Genomic DNA, 19771 nt, shown 5'->3' with positions numbered 1-19771 from the left:
ACTGTATAAACTCTTGCCTTAATGGGCAACTTCATCAGTATTCCTTCCAAGGGTACCTGAATGCACACTGGTTGGCAGCCGCAGACTCCCCACAATGTATAGGTCTTGTCGATGAAGAAGTAAGGGAGAATGTAGTATGGGGGTCCGCCTCCAGAAAAGCATCTTCACAGACGCATTGAAGCAGTGGTGGGGTGCACACTTGAGGAACAAGACTGTCTCAGGGTATTGGTTCAAGGAGAAAAGAAGCTTGTACATCAACATCTTTGAAATGAAAGTAGTTATTCTAGCCTTGGAGTCATTTCAACAACAGCTGATAGGTCACTGGTGATAATGAGCAACAACACCATTGTAGTGGTATACTTCAATAAATGAGGAGATACTGCTTCCCTGCACCTCTGTGAGTTGGCAAAGCGGGTACACTCCTGGGCGCTGGACAACGTAATGGAGCTGTCAGCAAGATTACATCCAGTTGAGAGGAATGTAATGGCCGACAAGCTCAATCACCAAGGTCAAGTAGTAGTAGTGGAATGATTACTTTGTCCTATGTAGTGAAAAGGTTTCTGACTTTGTAGGGTTCTCTGTCAATAAACCTGTTTGCCACAAAGTTCAACACAAGCTTCCAGTTTACTGTTTGCATATCCTGGACCAGCAGCAGGTCTACATGATGCCTCCAACACCTTGGGGATGTCCTTAACACTTATGCTTTGCCACTGTTTTACCTGATTTAAAGGGGGATCAACAAGGTACTGATTACCCCAGGTCTCAGGGCTTGAGCCTCGTCAGGTCTATAGACTGAAGGGCTTTGAACTTTACTCATCATGGGACTTGTTTATGCTCATGAAGAGCTTCGAGCAATCTTATCCGCCGAGAGTCCATAGGTCTTTTAATAGGCCCCCTTGCAAAGCACTATGACAAGTGTTGGATAAGGACCTCACTGAAGACTTCCTCTTTGTGTTAGTCTTGGTGAAGATAGTAGGTGAACTTCACGGTATGTTGTATCTCATTCTGAGGGATGGAGAAAGGTTTCATTGACTTTATTTGCATAGTTTGTGAAGAAAATCAGAACCCTGCCATCAAGGATGAAATTGATTGAATTTCCTCATATCTTCCCTTTGTGATGCGACCAACAATCAGGCTGATTTCCTCTTTTGTCCTGTGAGGGGGATTAGATGCTACATTACTTGAATAGAACCCTACCTTTCAGACCGCAGATTCAAAATCCCTTGATTAGTACTGAAAGGACTAAAAAGATTTCAAGAAATTCCATTTCCTTTTGGCTTCATGAAACTACCAAGCAACATAAGTTGGCTTTACATTGACAGTATAGTCTATCCTCACAAAGATATGTTCTACTGTGACCGTCTGTCCATAGACAGTAATCTAGCCTAACCTTTGAAGGTGGTATGGAGTCAGTATCCGCACCTCTTAAGGTCTGAGTGACTTTACATCCCAAGTAATTATTATTTTTCATGGTTATAGAAACCCGAGTCCTTCAAGTTTTAGCTTCTTGCCTCAACTCTATAAGTGGAGGTCAAGGTGGCATCTCGGTGTACTAGTGAGGGGCAGCGCTTCCCTGCCACTAACCAGTAACTTCTAACGCATCTCATTCAAATTTTAACAGCTGATTTCCAGCTAAGCTGAAATCATACTCCTATTTAAGGACTCGGGTTTGTATAATTATGAAAAATGCAGAACCTAAAAATTTGTGAATTTTCTCAATTTTATATTTCATCCATATCGAATAGATGGTAGTACACTACTTTTATAAAACATTTTCCTATTAGTACTTTACGTTCCTCGTACTGTTTAGATTAATTCCTAAGTAAGTTTTATTTCCTACTAAAGTACTATTGCTTTTCTTTTGCAGAATAATTCTCTACATACGCGGCTAACACTAACCTCTGCAGAAAGAGATAGACTGGAAGAAGAGCTTTCCACAGTTATAAGAGCAAAGATGGAAAATGAAAGTATCATTGATGAGCAAGCTTTTCGCATACATGAATTCAAGGTAAGGTGTATTTTTTGTTTCATAACTATTTTCATTTTAAAATTCTTTATTTTAATTTTTTATATGTTCTTGATGTGTTATATTTTATTTTTATTTTATTTTCTTGTTAACTTAATTTGTTCTTACATCAGTATCATTTGCAGTTAATTTTTGTGAACACCTGAATGTCAGTTTAGATTTTTTTACTTAATTTACTACTTGTTGTTCTTACTCCATTTGCATAAATCTATCAATTTGTTTATTTCATGTACCTGTTAGAACCTCTGTTTTAGGTCGTGTAGCAATCTGATTGTTTGCCTTGGAAATAGCATAAGAGATCATATCCCCACATGCTTTTAGCAATATTTGTATGATTTATGGGTTTAAATGATAAGATATGAGCCTTAATCAGGCAATTGATTACCATGCTTCCACTCTGGTGACCCTTTTCAGTTAGGAAACTGCATGGTATCAAATGATTCTGAAACTTTTTATTTTTGTTACACTAGAATATACAATACAGTATGTTATTTGGGTTGCCACTCCATGCCTTCATATTTAGCACTTTATTTGTAAAATTCCAATTAATGATTTTCTGATGATTCTTATTCATCTGTGCTGCTGCTTCCATGTCTACTTTTAAGATTAACTGCTCATCACCCTTTCTCTTCACATTTCAAAATGCCTGTCTATTTCCAGTTTCTAAGCATCATATCTTTTCTGTATGTTTGCAGATTCTATATTCATAATATTAACTTATCACTGTGGAAATTAATAGATGTTGACTATTTTTCTCTCTCTCTCTTAAGGTCGAGCTTGAGGAGCTTCGTCAGTGCCTTGAAAATAATAGGGTAGGGAATCGTACCATCGAAGAATCTTTTGAATACTCTTCTCCAGTTAACTTCCAGGATGCCCCATCTTCTCCACAACCAGGTGAATGGGTTTTTATAATGGCTCTAAAAGACCAGTATAGCAATTTTAAATAGATTTTGAAAAATAATTGAAAGCAATGATCTATATTTTCCCTTATAATTTTTAGGAGATTTAATTCTATTTAAATTTTGAGAGTATTGTGAATTGATAAGAATTTTAAAATTTTAGAGCCTTTCATAAAAGTATAATATAATTATGCTGAAGTTTCTGAAAAATAAATAGTTAATTGTTTTACTCACAATTTAAAATTTAAATGTTCACGATACTACAGTATATTACTCTAAATGAGGTTGAAAGAATGTGTATGCAAAGTAAAAGTAGTGAGAGATTGAGTTTCAGGTCATTGTGTACATACTATAAAAATTTTTAAGACAATTGAAATCAATATACAAATATTTTTTATATTAAGCAGCAACATTTTGTTGTGAATGCCTAGAAAATCTGATTTTTATTTTACTGGAGAGAATTATCAGCCTTGCTAGAATATTTTAAAATTGAATTTAATATCTAAGATTAGCAGAGGTATTTTTTATAGTACTTTATGTAATTTTGTGTGCATTTTTAATAAGGGAATCCTGGTAGACAAACACCTGTAGGAAACAGAGCAGTTGAGGTAGTAGACAAGATACTTGAGGAAACAAAAGAACAGTTAGCTGTTCTTCAAGAAAAACATCAAGCTCTTCAGAATCAACTTACAGAAATAACAAATATCAGAAATGATTTACAGTCAAAGGTGAGTTAACAGATATTGTTTTTTATTACAGGCACTGCTAGTTATTTGCATGTATGATATACCTTCAATTGCCTAGCCGGTAAGGGGCTTACAAAAATAAACATGAAATTTATGATGTTTTGTGTGCATTTTACTTCCAACTCTGATAAAAAAAAAATTGTACTGTTCAATGCTGAGGACTTTCTAGGTTGATTGATTTGAAAAGAAAATTTATAGACAAAAATATATTCACTATTTTAATGATTAGATTGTTGTCATGGTTAGTATGATTTTAGTAGTTTTGATTAGAATAGAGTTATTTTGTTTATGCCTGATTTATACATTGATCTTACAGTGGCATCAGCAATTAGTATAATCCAGATGGTGATATAAACAGGAAAGTATGAAAATAAAGGAGGCCTTAATTTCTTTAAATTCGAAGAATGTCATTATCTGGTTAAACTTGGTTACCTAGAAAATGAATGAATTGTCTAGTTTAAGGTGTTTTGATTATTTTATTTTCACATTTTCAGCTTAATTGTCTTGGTTGTTGAAATTTCATTAATATCTTGACAAACTTAAGTTGTGTTACAAGTGGGTTATTCAACAAATCTCATGTGGAAATCATTAAATTTAAACTTTTACCTAAGTACCTCTATCTATGATGTAAACATGGCTTTTCTTAATTTTTTTTTAGATATATTTTTTAATTTAATTGGGATTCACATCCTTATCTTTGCTTTTATCTCAGATATACAGGAAGTTGTGGCTCACTTAACCTGGTTGAATTGACATTGCTCCATAATTTCACACCTTTGAAGTCATTTGTTGATTGTTGATAGGTTTGTAAGTCTTAGTTTAACTGGATGTACACATTCGCTTAGTTTCACTTCAGTGATGAAGAAGTAAAGTTCTGAAAAGTGAAACTGATATAAAAATCCTCTGTAACTGAAATTTTAAAACTAGACTCCTATTGGTCTGTAGGGCATTGAAATGGTCTTTTTCAATATTAATCTTACCCGGTGATCATATAGCTGCAGCTCTGCTGCCCGACAGAAAAAACCTACGGGCGGGATACGCCAGCGATCGCTATACAGGTGGGGGTGTACAACAACAGCGCCATCTGTCGAGTAGGTACTCAAGTACTTCTTGTCAACAAAGAATCAATTTTCTCTCTGTCGTGCCACCGGCAAGACTTACTTGATACGCTGTTGTTTCTGGAGTTGATTTTCACGCTATTTGGTGAAGTATTCTCTCTAGTTATTAGCTTTCGCTGTACAGAAGTTGTCATCAATACTTTATCACTTTCATTGATTAGATTTTGGATTATTTGTTGACGACTTGGATAGATTTTGGATTTCCCCCTTTGACTAATTCAAGATGTCTGACCCTACTCAAGTCCCCAAGTACAGGCAGTGTAGCGCTAGGGACTGTTCTAGGCGTCTTCCGAAGGCCTCTATAGATCCTCACACCGTTTGTTCCAATTGTAGGGGTAAAGCCTGTCAATTGGAAGATCGATGTGAGGAATGCGCTGGGCTTTCGGAATTCGATTTTCAAGAATTCCTTAAGAATGCACGTAGGCTAGAGAAGGATAGGATCAGGAGGAGTTTGTCTCGCTCTATTGATTTTTCCTCTCCCCATGCCCCACAACCTATTCCTTCCCCTGTAGTGGTTACACCCGACCCTTCTACTAGCTCTCATCAACCCTCGATGGCGGATATGATGCGTGCCATTCAGGCTCTTGGTGACCGAGTTGAGTCATTAGCGAATGACCGCAATCAACTCTTGGCTGACGTCAAAGAGTTGAAGGAGAAAAGTGCAGTGGGAAGTGTAGTGAGTGCAAGTGCAGTGAAAAGTGTCAGTGTTACGCATGAGGGTGCGTCTGTTCGTGCCTGTCGTCCTCCCAGTCCGGGACCTCTTGCAAGCTCCCAAGCCCAGGGGAGAAGCAATGTCGTACGACTAAAGGGTTCGACAGGCCTTGATCAGCGTACAGACGTACCCTCAGTGGTTGAGGACGTATCTTGCAGAGATCGTCCCACCCACAAACAGACGAGTGAGTCCATTCATTCCTCGTCTGCGGAAGAAGTTTCTCGACAGAAACGCTGGACCAAGGTCTCACGACCTCTCAAGCGCAAGGTCCCTTCCGAGCGAGTCCAACGGCCCAGGTGTAGCCACTGGGTCAGTTCGGACTCGCCGCAGTCTTCCGAAGACTGCACACCTCCCAAGAGAGGTAGAGTGGTTCCGCAGCAGGCAATCACTCCGTCTGTTGCCGCACCAACCGCTGTAGACCCTAAGTGGTCTTTGCTGCAGTCTATGCAGACTCAGCTAGCTTCCTTCATGCAGGAGTATCGTGCTGAGAAGGTTGACGCTGCACCCGTTAACCTACAACCTGCCACGGTTGTGCGCTCAGCTGACACTGCGGCTGCCTGCTCCCACACTCCGGCTGTGAGAGCTCCACCACCGATGCGCAGTCGACCCTGCCAGACGCATGTTGACGTTAGCCGACGTGCGGCACCCTCCGTTGACATGTGTGAGCTACCGCATCAGCAGTGGGAAGGTGCAGTCAAGCTGCCGTGTTTTGACGCAATGCGGCAGTATCCGCAACCCACGGCAGTCCCCACCACGCACCACCACTCCGCTTTTGTTGTTGCCAGCTCTCAGACTGACCAGCAGCGGCATGATGTTGGATCCAGTGCAGCTACGCATGCACCCGTGCTGCCGGATTCAGCCGTTCAGCTTTCTTCTCCTCCTTTGCCGCTTCCTCCTCAACATTCGGATGAAGGAATCTCTGATGACGACGAAGCTGCGCATTTGGACGATCAACACTCCGACATAGACGAACCCAAGACTACGCCTCCCTCCTTAGACTTTAGGAAAGTCCTTGCCCTGTTTAAGGAGTTGTATCCGGACCAGTTTGTGTCTGCAGCTCCACGCTCACCTCCCTCTGAGTTCGCTTTAGGCATGCAGTCAGCAACTCCTGCCTTTACGAAGCTCGTACTCGCTCGCTCGTCCAAGAGAGCTTTAAGGGTACTGGGAGAGTGGCTGCAGACCAAGAAGCAACTTGGGAAGACAACCTTCTTGTTTCCCCCGGCCAAGCTTGCTTCCAGATCTAGCGTATGGTATGCCACAGGAGAGGTTCTCGGCTTGGGAGTTCCTGCCTCTGCCCAGGGCGACTTCTCAAGCCTGGTAGACTCTCCCCGCAGGCTGGCTATGAGACGGTCCAAGATTTGCTGGACTTCTTCGGACATGGACCATCTTTTGAAGGGAGTTTTCCGTGCGTTTGAGATCTTCAACTTCCTGGACTGGTGTTTGGGAGCGTTGAGCAGAAAGACCTCCCCTTCGGATAAGGACTCTGCCATGCTCATCATGTCCTGCATGGACAAAGCCATTCGGGATGGGTCTGGCGAGCTTGCGGCTTCTTTCGTGTCTGGAGTTCTTAAGAAGCGAGATCACCTTTGCTCCTTCTTGTCGGCGGGAGTCACGCCATGTCAGAAGTCAGAGCTGATGTTTGCTCCGCTATCCAAGTGTCTCTTTCCTGAAGAGCTGATCAAGGGGATTGCCGCCTCGTTGATCCAGAAAGACACCCATGACCTGGTGGCGTCATCCGCACGTAAAGTCACAGCTTTACCTTCCGTGCCTAGACCTAGGATGGACACACCAGTGTCTAGGTTCATTCCGCCCTTTCGTGGCAGAACCTCCAGCAGAGGAGGTACCCGTGCCGATAGTCAACGTGGCAACAAGAAGAAGGGTTCCAAGTCCTCAAGAAGCAGAGTCTGACTGCCATCTTCTCCGGACAGCAGTGGGAGCCAGGCTCAAGAACTACTGGCAGGCCTGGGAGAACAGGGGTGCAGACGCACAGTCTGTGAAGTTACTCAGAGAGGGGTACAGGATTCCATTCTTGCGCAAGCCCCCTCTAGCAACAACTCCCATCGACCTCTCTCCCAGGTACAGAGAGGAGGACAAGAGGCTAGCTTTACAGCAAGAGGTGTCTCTCTTGCTACAAAAGGGAGCGGTAGTCATAGTCCGGGACCATCAATCCCCGGGCTTCTACAACCGTCTCTTCTTAGTAGCGAAGAAGACAGGAGGGTGGAGACCGGTGCTAGACGTCAGTGCTCTAAATGTCTTTGTCACCAAGCAGACGTTCACCATGGAGACGACGAAGTCGGTGCTAGCATCGGTCAGGAAGGAAGACTGGATGGTCTCGTTAGACCTAAAGGACGCGTACTTTCACGTCCCCATCCACCCAGATTCCCAACCTTTCCTAAGGTTCGTCTTTGGGAAGGTGGTTTACCAGTTCCAAGCCCTGTGCTTTGGCCTAAGCATGGCACCTCTAGTGTTTACCAAACTGATGAGGAATATTGCCAAATTCCTACATTTAGCAGACATCAGAGCCTCCCTCTATTTGGACGACTGGCTTTTAAGAGCTGCGTCAAGTCGTCGCTGTCTGGAGAATCTCAAATGGACTCTGGATCTGACCAAGGAATTGGGTCTCCTGGTCAATATAGAAAAGTCCCAACTCGTCCCATCCCAAACTATAGTCTATCTAGGTATGGAGATTCAGAGTCAAGCTTTTCGGGCTTTTCCGTCGGCCCCCAGAATCAGTCAAGCCCAAGAATGCATCCAGAGCATGCTGAAGAGGAACCGATGTTCAGTCAGACAGTGGATGAGTCTAATAGGGACGCTTTCATCGCTGGACCAGTTCATCGCGTTAGGGAGACTCCACCTCCGACCCCTTCAGTATCACTTAGCTGCTCACTGGAGAAAGGACATGACGCTAGAAGCGGTCTCAGTTCCTATCTCCGAGAAGATGAAGTCTGCACTGACTTGGAAGAACAACATTCTTCTCAGGGAAGGTCTACCACTGGCTGTTCAGACCCCCGACCACCTTCTCTTCTCGGACGCATCGGACACGGGCTGGGGTGCGACACTGGACGGTCGGGAATGCTCGGGCACGTGGAATCCGGATCAAAGAGCACTACACATCAACTGCAAGGAGCTACTGGCAGTTCATCTGGCCTTGAGAAGCTTCAAGTCCCTCCTTCTAGGCAAGGTGGTGGAGGTGAACTCCGACAACACTACAGCCTTGGCGTACATCTCCAAGCAAGGAGGGACTCATTCGATGACGTTGTTCGAGATCGCAAGGGACCTCCTCACCTGGTCAAGAGATCGAAACATATCGCTTGTAACGAGGTTCATTCAAGGCGACATGAATGTCATGGCAGACCGCCTCAGCCGGAAGGGTCAGATCATCCCTACAGAATGGACCCTTCACAAGAATGTTTGCAAAAGACTATGGACCCTGTGGGGTCAGCCCACCATAGATCTGTTCGCTACCTCGATGACCAAGAGGCTCCCAAATTATTGCTCACCGATTCCGGACCCAGCAGCAGTTCACGTAGATGCCTTTCTTCTGGATTGGTCCCATCTAGACCTTTATGCGTTCCCCCCGTTCAAGATTGTCAACAAGGTACTGCAGAAGTTCGCCTCTCACGAAGGGACAAGGTTGACGTTGGTTGCTCCCCTCTGGCCCGCGAGAGAATGGTTCACCGAGGTACTGCAATGGCTAGTAGACGTTCCCAGGACTCTTCCTCTAAGAGTCGACCTTCTGCGTCAGCCGCATGTAAAGAAGGTACACCCAAGCCTCCACGCTCTTCGTCTGACTGCCTTCAGACTATCGAAAGACTCTCAAGAGCTAGAGGCTTTTCGAAGGAGGCAGCCAGAGCGATTGCCAGAGCAAGGAGGACATCCACTCTCAAGGTCTACCAGTCAAAATGGGAAGTCTTCCGAAGCTGGTGCAAGGCGAATTCAGTATCCTCAACCAGTACCTCTGTAACGCAGATAGCTGACTTCCTTTTACACCTAAGGAAGGTAAGATCCCTTTCAGCTCCTACGATCAAAGGTTACAGAAGCATGTTGGCAGCAGTCTTCCGCCACAGAGGCTTAGATCTTTCCAACAACAAAGATCTACAGGACCTCCTTAAGTCTTTTGAGACCTCAAAGGAGCGTCGGTTAGCCACACCAGGTTGGAACTTAGACGTGGTTTTAAGGTTCCTGATGTCAGCAAGGTTCGAACCGCTTCAATCAGCCTCTTTTAAAGATCTCACTTTGAAGACTCTTTTCCTCGTTTGCTTAGCAACAGCTAAAAGAGTCAGTGAGATACACGCCTTCAGCAGGAACATAGGATTTACATCTGAAACGGCTACATGTTCCTTACAGCTTGGTTTTTTAGCTAAAAACGAACTCCCTTCTCGTCCTTGGCCCAAATCGTTCGAGATTCCAAGTCTGTCCAGTTTGGTTGGAAACGAACAAGAGAGAGTACTATGCCCAGTAAGAGCTCTTAAGTACTATTTAAGACGTACGAAGCCATTACGAGGACAATCAGAAGCTTTATGGTGTTCTATTAAGAAACCTGCTTTACCGATGTCGAAGAACGCAGTTTCTTATTACATCAGACTTTTGATTAGAGAAGCCCATTCTCATCTTAATGAGGAGGACCATGCTTTGCTGAAGGTAAGGACACATGAAGTTAGAGCTGTCGCTACTTCAGTGGCCTTCAAACAAAACAGATCTCTGCAGAGTGTAATGGATGCAACCTATTGGAGAAGCAAGTCAGTGTTCGCATCATTTTACCTTGAAGATGTCCAGTCTCTTTACGAGAACTGCTACACCCTGGGACCATTCGTAGCAGCGAGTGCAGTAGTAGGTGAGGGCTCAACCACTACATTCCCATAATCCCATAACCTTTTTTAATCTTTCTCTTGAAATGCTTTTTATTGTTGTTTTTGGGTTGTACGGAAGGCTAAGAAGCCTTTCGCATCCTGGTTGATTTGGCGGGTGGTCAAATTCTTTCTTGAGAAGCGCCTAGATTAGAGGTTGTGATGAGGTCCTTTAGTATGGGTTGCAGCCCTTCATACTTCAGCACCTAGGAGTCGCTCAGCATCCTAAGAGGATCGCGAGGCTCAGTAAGGAAGACGTACTTAAAAAGGCAGAGTAATGGTTCAAGTCGACTTCCTTACCAGGTACTTATTAATTTTATGTTTGTTATTTTGAATAACTGCTAAAATGAAATACGGGATACTTAGCTTCTATTGTTAACATGTATGCTGGTCTCCACCCACCCCCCTGGGTGTGAATCAGCTACATGATCACCGGGTAAGATTAATATTGAAAAAGAACGCAGTTTCTTATTACATCAGACTTTTGATTAGAGAAGCCCATTCTCATCTTAATGAGGAGGACCATGCTTTGCTGAAGGTAAGGACACATGAAGTTAGAGCTGTCGCTACTTCAGTGGCCTTCAAACAAAACAGATCTCTGCAGAGTGTAATGGATGCAACCTATTGGAGAAGCAAGTCAGTGTTCGCATCATTTTACCTTGAAGATGTCCAGTCTCTTTACGAGAACTGCTACACCCTGGGACCATTCGTAGCAGCGAGTGCAGTAGTAGGTGAGGGCTCAACCACTACATTCCCATAATCCCATAACCTTTTTTAATCTTTCTCTTGAAATGCTTTTTATTGTTGTTTTTGGGTTGTACGGAAGGCTAAGAAGCCTTTCGCATCCTGGTTGATTTGGCGGGTGGTCAAATTCTTTCTTGAGAAGCGCCTAGATTAGAGGTTGTGATGAGGTCCTTTAGTATGGGTTGCAGCCCTTCATACTTCAGCACCTAGGAGTCGCTCAGCATCCTAAGAGGATCGCGAGGCTCAGTAAGGAAGACGTACTTAAAAAGGCAGAGTAATGGTTCAAGTCGACTTCCTTACCAGGTACTTATTAATTTTATGTTTGTTATTTTGAATAACTGCTAAAATGAAATACGGGATACTTAGCTTCTATTGTTAACATGTATGCTGGTCTCCACCCACCCCCCTGGGTGTGAATCAGCTACATGATCACCGGGTAAGATTAATATTGAAAAATGTTATTTTCATTAGTAAAATAAATTTTTGAATATACTTACCCGGTGATCATGAATTAAAGGACCCACCCTTCCTCCCCATAGAGACCCAGTGGACCGAGGAGAAAATTGGTTCTTTGTTGACAAGAAGTACTTGAGTACCTACTCGACAGATGGCGCTGTTGTTGTACACCCCCACCTGTATAGCGATCGCTGGCGTATCCCGCCCGTAGGTTTTTTCTGTCGGGCAGCAGAGCTGCAGCTACATGATCACCGGGTAAGTATATTCAAAAATTTATTTTACTAATGAAAATAACATTTCTCATAGTTTACTGAAAAGTATCTTGGAGTTATTGTTTGTCAGAATCCTGTCCACTAAACTTTGGTAGTGACTTTTCATCTCTTAAGCAAAAGACAAATTTATCCAGTATTCAATTCAACTTCATTGTTATTGGTTATTTTTTTGGAGGTATCTTATTCTGTTTTATATAAGTAAAGGGGAATCATTGTAAGATTGGGAAGTCTTTGATCATTTATTGCTGATACACCTCTTTGCTTTCACTGTGTACTGTCAAACTTGGCAAGCAACGGTTTATAGGCTTCGGAAATTTGCTATTATTTCTTTTCAGTTTGTTTTTATGCCTTCATCATTCAGTCTTATTGGCATACATTAGTAGGTTAAGGAAATAGTGCATATCTTGCAACTGTGCCATTACCAGCATGATTATGATGACTATTATTATTGCTAGCCAAGCTACAATCCTAGTTGGAAAAGCGAGATGCTATAAGCCCAAGGGCTCCAACAGGGACAAATAGCCCAGTGAGGAAAGGAAACAAACAAACGACATGAGAAACAATAAATAACCAAAATAAAACATTCCAAAAACAGTAGCAACATCAAATACTTATGTCAGGTTATTGCGTCCCATTCATGCAATCTCTCCCTCCATTGACACACTCGGTTCTGTTGAGCTCCTACACGAAGGGATCCGTGAAGGAGCTGGCCTTCAGGGCCGAAGTCCAGACCACGTTAAAGAAGGGCACTCTCCAAGAGGTCCTAGATGAGTCCCCAGGCTTCTACAGTTGATTCTATCCTTGAAGAAGGCATCTGGAGGCCTGTCATCGACCTTTCCTCCCTGAACAAGTTTGTGCAACAGACTCCATTCAGGATGGATATGGCAGACATGGTAAGACAGTCAATAAGATTACAGGACTTCATGTGCATGCTGGACCTGAAGGATAAATACTTCCAGATCCCAGTCCATCCGTCATCAAGGAAGTATTGAAGAGTCCTTCCTGCTACCGTCACATAGACTTTTGTACGGAATGATCATAGATGCCAATATGCAGAAAGTCTTCCCTTCCAACGACAGGATTCAGAGGTTGAAGAAGGTAGCAAGTTCCTTCTTACAACAAGACGCACTTCCAGTGCAGTAGTGGTTACGTCTATAGGTTACCTATTGTCCCTGGAACGTCAGGTATTCAGTGGTCAGCTACGAATATGATCCCTTCATTGGCGGATGAAGTCCAGTTTGGATCAACACGAGGGTTCACCAGACTCGCTGATCCCCATGGGACCTGAGCAGAGGACGGACCTGAGATGGTGGGTGTAGTAGGTAGTAGGTAGTAGAGAGATATGGGGTCCTTTGACTGGCCAAACATTACTACATTGGATTCTTCTCTCTGGTTATGGTACACTTTCCCTTTGCCTACACATACACCGAATAGTTTGGCCTATTCTTTACAGATTCTCCTCTGTCCTCATACACCTGCCAACACTGAGATTACCAAACAATTCTTCTTCACCCAAGAGGATAACTACTGCACTTTAATCATTCAGTGGCTACTTTCCTCTTGGTAAGGGTAGAAGTGACTCTAGCTAAGGTAAGCAGCTCTTCTAGGAGAAGGACACTCCAAAATCAAACCATTGTTCTCTTGTCATGGGTAGTGCCATAGCCTCTGTACCATGATCTTCCACGGTCTCGGGTTAGAGTTCTCTTGCTTTAGGGTACACTCGAGCACACTAATTTAATTTCTCTTCTTGTTTTGTTAAATTTTTTATAGTTTATATAGGAGTTATTTATTTTAATATTGTTACTGCTCTTTAATTATTTTTTTACTTGTTTCCTTTCCTCACTGGGCTATGTTCCCTGTTGGGGCCCCTTGGCTTATAGCATCCTGCTTTTCCAACTAGGATTGTGGCTTATTAAGTATTAATAAGAATGGCTTATATAAATAAGCAAGGCGGTACCTTTTCTCAGCACCTTTGCCATCTAGCAGTGGAGATGCTAAGATGGGCAGAACACAACTCAGTGTCCCTATTGGCTCGCTTCATTCCAGGGAAGAGCAATCTGCTCACAGATAACCTGAGCAGAGTGACTCGGATAGTGGGCTCTGAGAGGTCTTTGAATCATCTAGTAGCCAACTGTTCCCCGTTACTGGATCCTCAGGCCCTCTGGCAAAATGCATTCCAACTACTGTACGGTTGGACAATATCGACGTCTACGCCTTTCCCGTTTTGCCCGATGAGAAAGGTGCTCAACAAAGCAAGATCGTCCAGCAACTGGGCAATGACCCTCATAGCTCTGCTGTGGCATGCGGAATGATTCCCGGATCTTCTTCAGCTACGGACAGAAGTCTTGAGAAAACTCCCTCCAAGTCAAGATCTACTCAGACAACAACAACATGAACATCTACAAAGTCATAGAGGGACATCTTCACGCATGGATGTTATCCAGCATCTCTTCACAAAGAGAGGATTTTCACAACACATTACAAAGAAGATGTCTGGATACCTCTGGGAATTTTCAGCTGCTGTGTACCAGGCTAAGTGGACAGTCTTGTGTGGTTGGTGTTGTAGAAGGGGTATCCCTCCTCTTGATGCCACTATTCAGCAATAGTGGATGTCCTTGTGTACCTTCGGGAGGAAAAGTTCTTCTCGGTCTTGGCGGTGAAAGGTTATCGCCCATCCTTGAGCCTTGCCTTTAGATTGTACATACATACATATACCAAGGCATTTCCCCCAATTTTGGGGGGTAGCCGACATCAAACAAATGAAACAGAAAAGGGGACCTCTCCTCTCTATGTTCCTCCCAGCCTGACAAGGGACTCGACTGTGTTCAGTTGGTACTGCTAGGGGTGCCACAGCCCACCCTCCCCCTGTTATTCACCACAGATGAAGCTTCATAATGCTGAATCCCCTGCTGCTCCTACCTCTGCGGTCTTTCAAGGCACCGGAGGAAGCAGCAGAGCCTACCGGAACTGCGTCACAATCGCTCACCATTCATTCCTATTTCTAGCACGCTCTCTTGCCTCTCTCACATCTATCCTCCTATCACCCAGAGCTTCCTTCACTCCATCCATTCACCCAAACCTTGGCCTTCCTCTTGTACTTCTCCTATCAACTCTTACATTCATCACCTTCTTTAGCAGACAGCCATTTTCCATTCTCTCAACATGGCCAAACCACCTCAACACATTTATATTTACACACAATTGTATTCACTCTAGCTGCTAACTCATTTCTTACACCCGATCTCACCCTCACTATTTCGTTCCTAACCCTATCTACTCGAGATACACCAGCCATACTCCTTAGACATTTCATCTCAAACACATTCAATTCCTGTCTCTCCGTCACTTTCATTCCCCACAACTGCGATCCATACATCACAGTTGGTACAATCACTTTCTCATACAGAACTCTCTTTACATTCATGCCCAACCCTCTATTGTTTACTACTCCCTTAACTGGCCCCAACACTTTGCATCCTTCATTCACTCTCTGATATACATTTGCTTCCACTCCAGCATTTGCTGCAACAACAGACTCCAAGTACTTAAACTGATCCACCTCTTCAAGTAACTCTCCATTCAACATGACATTCAACCTTGCACCACCCTCTCTTCTCGTACATCTCATAACCTTACTCTTACCCACATTAACTCTCAACTTCCTTCTCTCACACACCCTTCCAAATTCTGTCACTAATCGGCCAAGCTTCTCTTCCGCGTCTGCAACCATTACAGTATCATCCGCAAAAAACAACTGATTTACCTCCCATTCATGGTCATTCTCGTCTACCAGTTTCAATCCTCGTCCAAGCACCCGAGCATTCACCTCTCTCACCACTCCATCAACATACAAGTTAAACAACCACGGCGATTGTAAAGAGTTAATATTTCTTCATTGTTGGAATTTTCTCTTCTCATTTGGAGTTTCGAGCTGACCTGCCCTCAGTCGGAAGTTAGACCACCTCCATGGAAAGTGGTTCATGTCCTTCGATCTCTCAAAAGATCTTAGGGATCATTACGCCAGGCATCAGATCTTTCTGACTTCAAAGAAGGTTTTCCTTCTCCCTTCATTCTCGGCCAAGAGAGTGAGTGAACTTCATGGTTTTTCCTACGATGTGTCCCATTTCAGGAGATAGGGAGAGGTAATGCTTGGCTTTGTCCTTGAGTTTATCGCCAAAATTCAAAATTCTAGAGTAGCGGATTCTAAATTCATGTCCTTCCGAATTGAGAGTCTCCATAATGTAACTGATGACCCTGATCAACTGCTACTTTGCCCAGTGAGGGCCTTGAGGTGCTACCTCAAAAGAACTGTATGAGCTCCCCCCTAGTGATGACACTCTTCTTCAGCATGGGAAAGATCAAGAGAAGGATCACCAAGAACTCAATCTCAATGTGAATTCGCAAGATCATACACTGGGCCTTGAATCTTGATCCTTTTCCGCAGAAGGTGAGACCTAGAGCTCGTGATATTAGGGGCATGTTGGTATGTCCCTAGCATTTAAAAACATCTACTCTGTGATGCAAGTCCTTCAAGCGGGTGTGTGGAAGCATCAAACGACCTTCACTGCTCATTACCTTCAAGACGTGACCCCTGTGGTGGCTGCACAAGTGGTTTAAACACCTAGCTCCTTGATTGACATGTATTAGATGGTAGAGGGCAGAGGTAACAAAGGATTGAGTCTTTGGTGAATGATAAGAATTTCTTTCATCTTCCCCTCCCTTGGGGAGCAGCACCTATGGTACTCTGCAAGGTGGCCTCCTTGTCTGCAGGTAATAGCCATTTGCCATGTGTAAGCTGGTATAGATATATATACTTGTTGAATCCCTCTGCCAAGGTGGGATTGGGTAACGTCTATGGTTGGTTCAAAGAATCCCGCGATTTTCTGAGAATTCTTATCTAGACAAGCCACATTGCTAGTATCATGCAATCACACGGATTGCTCTGGCTGCTAGAGCATAGCGTTTTAGGAAGTTTACCCTAATATAAAGCAAAAGGGTTTGTATTTAGTGATGGAACAAATGAGAAATTGGAAGTAATTTGGATTTTTCCTAACGATACAAATTTGGCCCGCCATCATTTACCCCCCTGCTAGTCCTGCCTGCAAGCAAAAGTGACAAGATATTACTGATGTGTGAGTGAGCAGGGTAGCCAGTACTACCCCATCTGCCCCCGCTAACTAACGGTGGGGTAGTTACACCTTGCTAAAAATCATGGCTAGTCTTCCAGCTTTGCCAAAAGTATATTCCCTAATAAAGAGCTCAAGGTTTGTATTGTTAGGAACAATACAAATTACTTTTAAATTTATCATGTTTCTTTGAATCACTGTTCCTTGTACAATAAAGAATATATATACTGCACAGGTTGAGTTGCTCAGTTCTGAAAAAGAAAGTATGACAAGAAGCCTGCAAGATTCCAAGGCTATGTACACCAGTCTTCAAAATGAACATTGTCAACTTTTGGAAGAGAATAATCAGACTGTGAATAATCTCAAGAAAGCCTCTACCAAGATAGAGGAACTAGTTGCTGAGAAAGAAATGTTACAGGTATGTATGCTGCTTATGATTAAAGGAAGTCTTTAGTGTTTATGTATTTTTTATGTACATATATTTCAAGCTATTAAAAGTTGGCATTGATTTCCAGTTGTTAATATTTCCATGATTAGAAATTTTACAAATTCCTTACGATTGATCATTAATTTTAACAGTTTTGCTGGTCCTGTGAAGACCTAGCTACATTAATTGTCAACAATTCTTTTTGAAGGGATTCCTCTGTATGTTTAAAAGAGTACTTCTCCTGTCACACAGGCATTACTAAAGAATTTATTTAGGTCATTTCAACCTCAACTGTGTATTCTTTTCATTTATGCTAATATTTTTTATTATTCTTATTTTCTCTATTTGGATCTTAAACTTACTTTCCTCCAATCATATCTTGTATTAGATGCTTTCCATCATTTTGTTATTACAAACAATTACTTTCTTTCCTGAAATTCTAAGATTGTGATTCATTCTGACCACATTGTAGTAGGGATATGGGTATTATGGACCAGAAAAGATACACTTCTGTATATTTTCTACTTTGTTTATTATCTACACACACACACACACACATACACACACATGCAATTGCATACATTTATAAGCTCACAGTTTTACCTCCAACAATAGTTTATTTTTTACCCAATGTAAATCCTTATATCACTTGTTATCACTCCAAATGCATCATACATACATACATATACCAAGGCACTTCCCCCTATTTTGGGGGGTAGCCGACATCAACAAAGAAACAAAAACAAAAAGGGGACCTCTACTCTCTACGTTCCTCCCAGCCTAACAAGGGACTCAACTGAGTTCAGCTGGTACTGCTAGGGTGTCACAGCCCACCCTCCCACATTATCCACCACAGAGGAAACTTCATAATGCTGAATCCCCTACTGCTGCTACCTCCGCGGTCATCTAAGGCATCAGAGGCAGCAGCAGGGCCTACCGGAACTGCGTCACAATCGCTCGCCATTCATTCCTATTTCTAGCACGCTCTCTTGCCTCTCTCACATCCATCCTCCTATCACCCAGAGCTTCCTTCACTCCATTCATCCACCCAAACCTTGGCCTTCCTCTCGTACTTCTCCCATCAACTCTTGCATTCATCACCACCTTTAGCAGACAGCCATTTTCCATTCTCTCAACATGGCCAAACCACCTCAACACATTCATATCCACTCTAACTGCTAACTCATTTCTTACACCCGTTCTCACCCTCACCACGTCGTTCCTAACCCTATCTACTCGAGATACACCAGCCATACTCCTTAGACACTTCATCTCAAACACATTCAATTTCTGTCTCTCCATCACTTTCATTCCCCACAACTCCGATCCATACATCACAGTTGGTACAATCACTTTCTCATATAGAACTCTCTTTACATTCATGCCCAACCCTCTAATTTTTACTACTCCCTTAACTGCCCCCAACACTTTGCAACCTTCATTCACTCTCTGACGTACATCTGCTTCCACTCCACCATTTGCTGCAACAACAGACCCCAAGTACTTAAACTGATCCACCTCCTCAAGTAACTCTCCATTCAACATGACATTCAACCTTGCACCACCTTCCCTTCTCGTACATCTCATAACCTTACTCTTACCCACATTAACTCTCAACTTCCTTCTCTCACACACCCAAATGCATAGTCTCTTATAAGACATCACAATGTTCAAAACAGTGATTAAGATCAATCTGTGCAAGTATTCAGTCCATCATCTGTGTATCCTTTATTCAATCAGTGGCCCACTGCATTCATATGGCAACACATTCAGGACCATCATCACTTGATTGATATTTTCATTGGCATACACACACAGAGGCAACAAATTTTAATTTGTTAATTGTAATATTCTTACTTCTTTTATTCCTTGCAAGTATTGCATGTGCAAACTTACTTATATAGTCTACCATTATCACCAAACCAATGTATCCCTTTGCAGTCACAGGCAACAAAACATAACCATCCACTACTATTTCAAATGCCTCACAACACGAAATTAATTGGTTCCGTAGTGGCTTTCGTAACATGATTTTACGTCTTGTAAATCACCTTTTACATGTAGACAGCCTAATTCGTTCCAGACCTTACAAAAACACCACATTAAATGATTATAAAAAGGATACTCTCCACTATACAGTACTTAATGATTGACTAAAAATTATTTGGATCATTCAATAATAACTTGATCATTGGTTACCTGTAAAAGAAATTTATAATTAGAGCAAACAGTAAAAATACAGTATAAAAAATGTGGAACCTTGCCTTTGGAGTGAGGCGATGGCCTAGACCAAAGTGGTGGGTTGGTAGAGGAGGATGACAAACGGTAGAAAAAGTGGCAGAAAACATACACTTAACTTTACAAAACAGATTAATAAATGACAGAAAATATCAACACT

The 19771-nt window shown here is 42.8% G+C and overlaps 1 protein-coding gene across 3 annotated transcripts in view; it reads left to right on the top strand.

The window, feature by feature from the left end:
• The window catches only part of LOC137627638 (uncharacterized), a 208874-nt gene that overhangs the window by 90657 nt on the left and 98446 nt on the right, over positions 1-19771 (top strand). For all 3 annotated transcript variants that reach the window (XM_068358774.1, XM_068358772.1, XM_068358773.1), the window contains exons 10-13: positions 1868-2008; positions 2797-2920; positions 3490-3653; positions 17182-17364. In XM_068358774.1, coding sequence (XP_068214875.1) covers positions 1868-2008; positions 2797-2920; positions 3490-3653; positions 17182-17364 — 612 coding nt within the window. The remainder of the gene's footprint in view (positions 1-1867; positions 2009-2796; positions 2921-3489; positions 3654-17181; positions 17365-19771) is intronic.

This window comes from Palaemon carinicauda, chromosome 35 (genome assembly GCF_036898095.1).
Source record: "Palaemon carinicauda isolate YSFRI2023 chromosome 35, ASM3689809v2, whole genome shotgun sequence".
Lineage (NCBI taxonomy): Eukaryota > Metazoa > Arthropoda > Malacostraca > Decapoda > Palaemonidae > Palaemon > Palaemon carinicauda.
The sequence above is the reverse complement of the archived record's forward strand: the minus strand, read 5'-3'. Positions and strand labels throughout refer to the sequence as shown.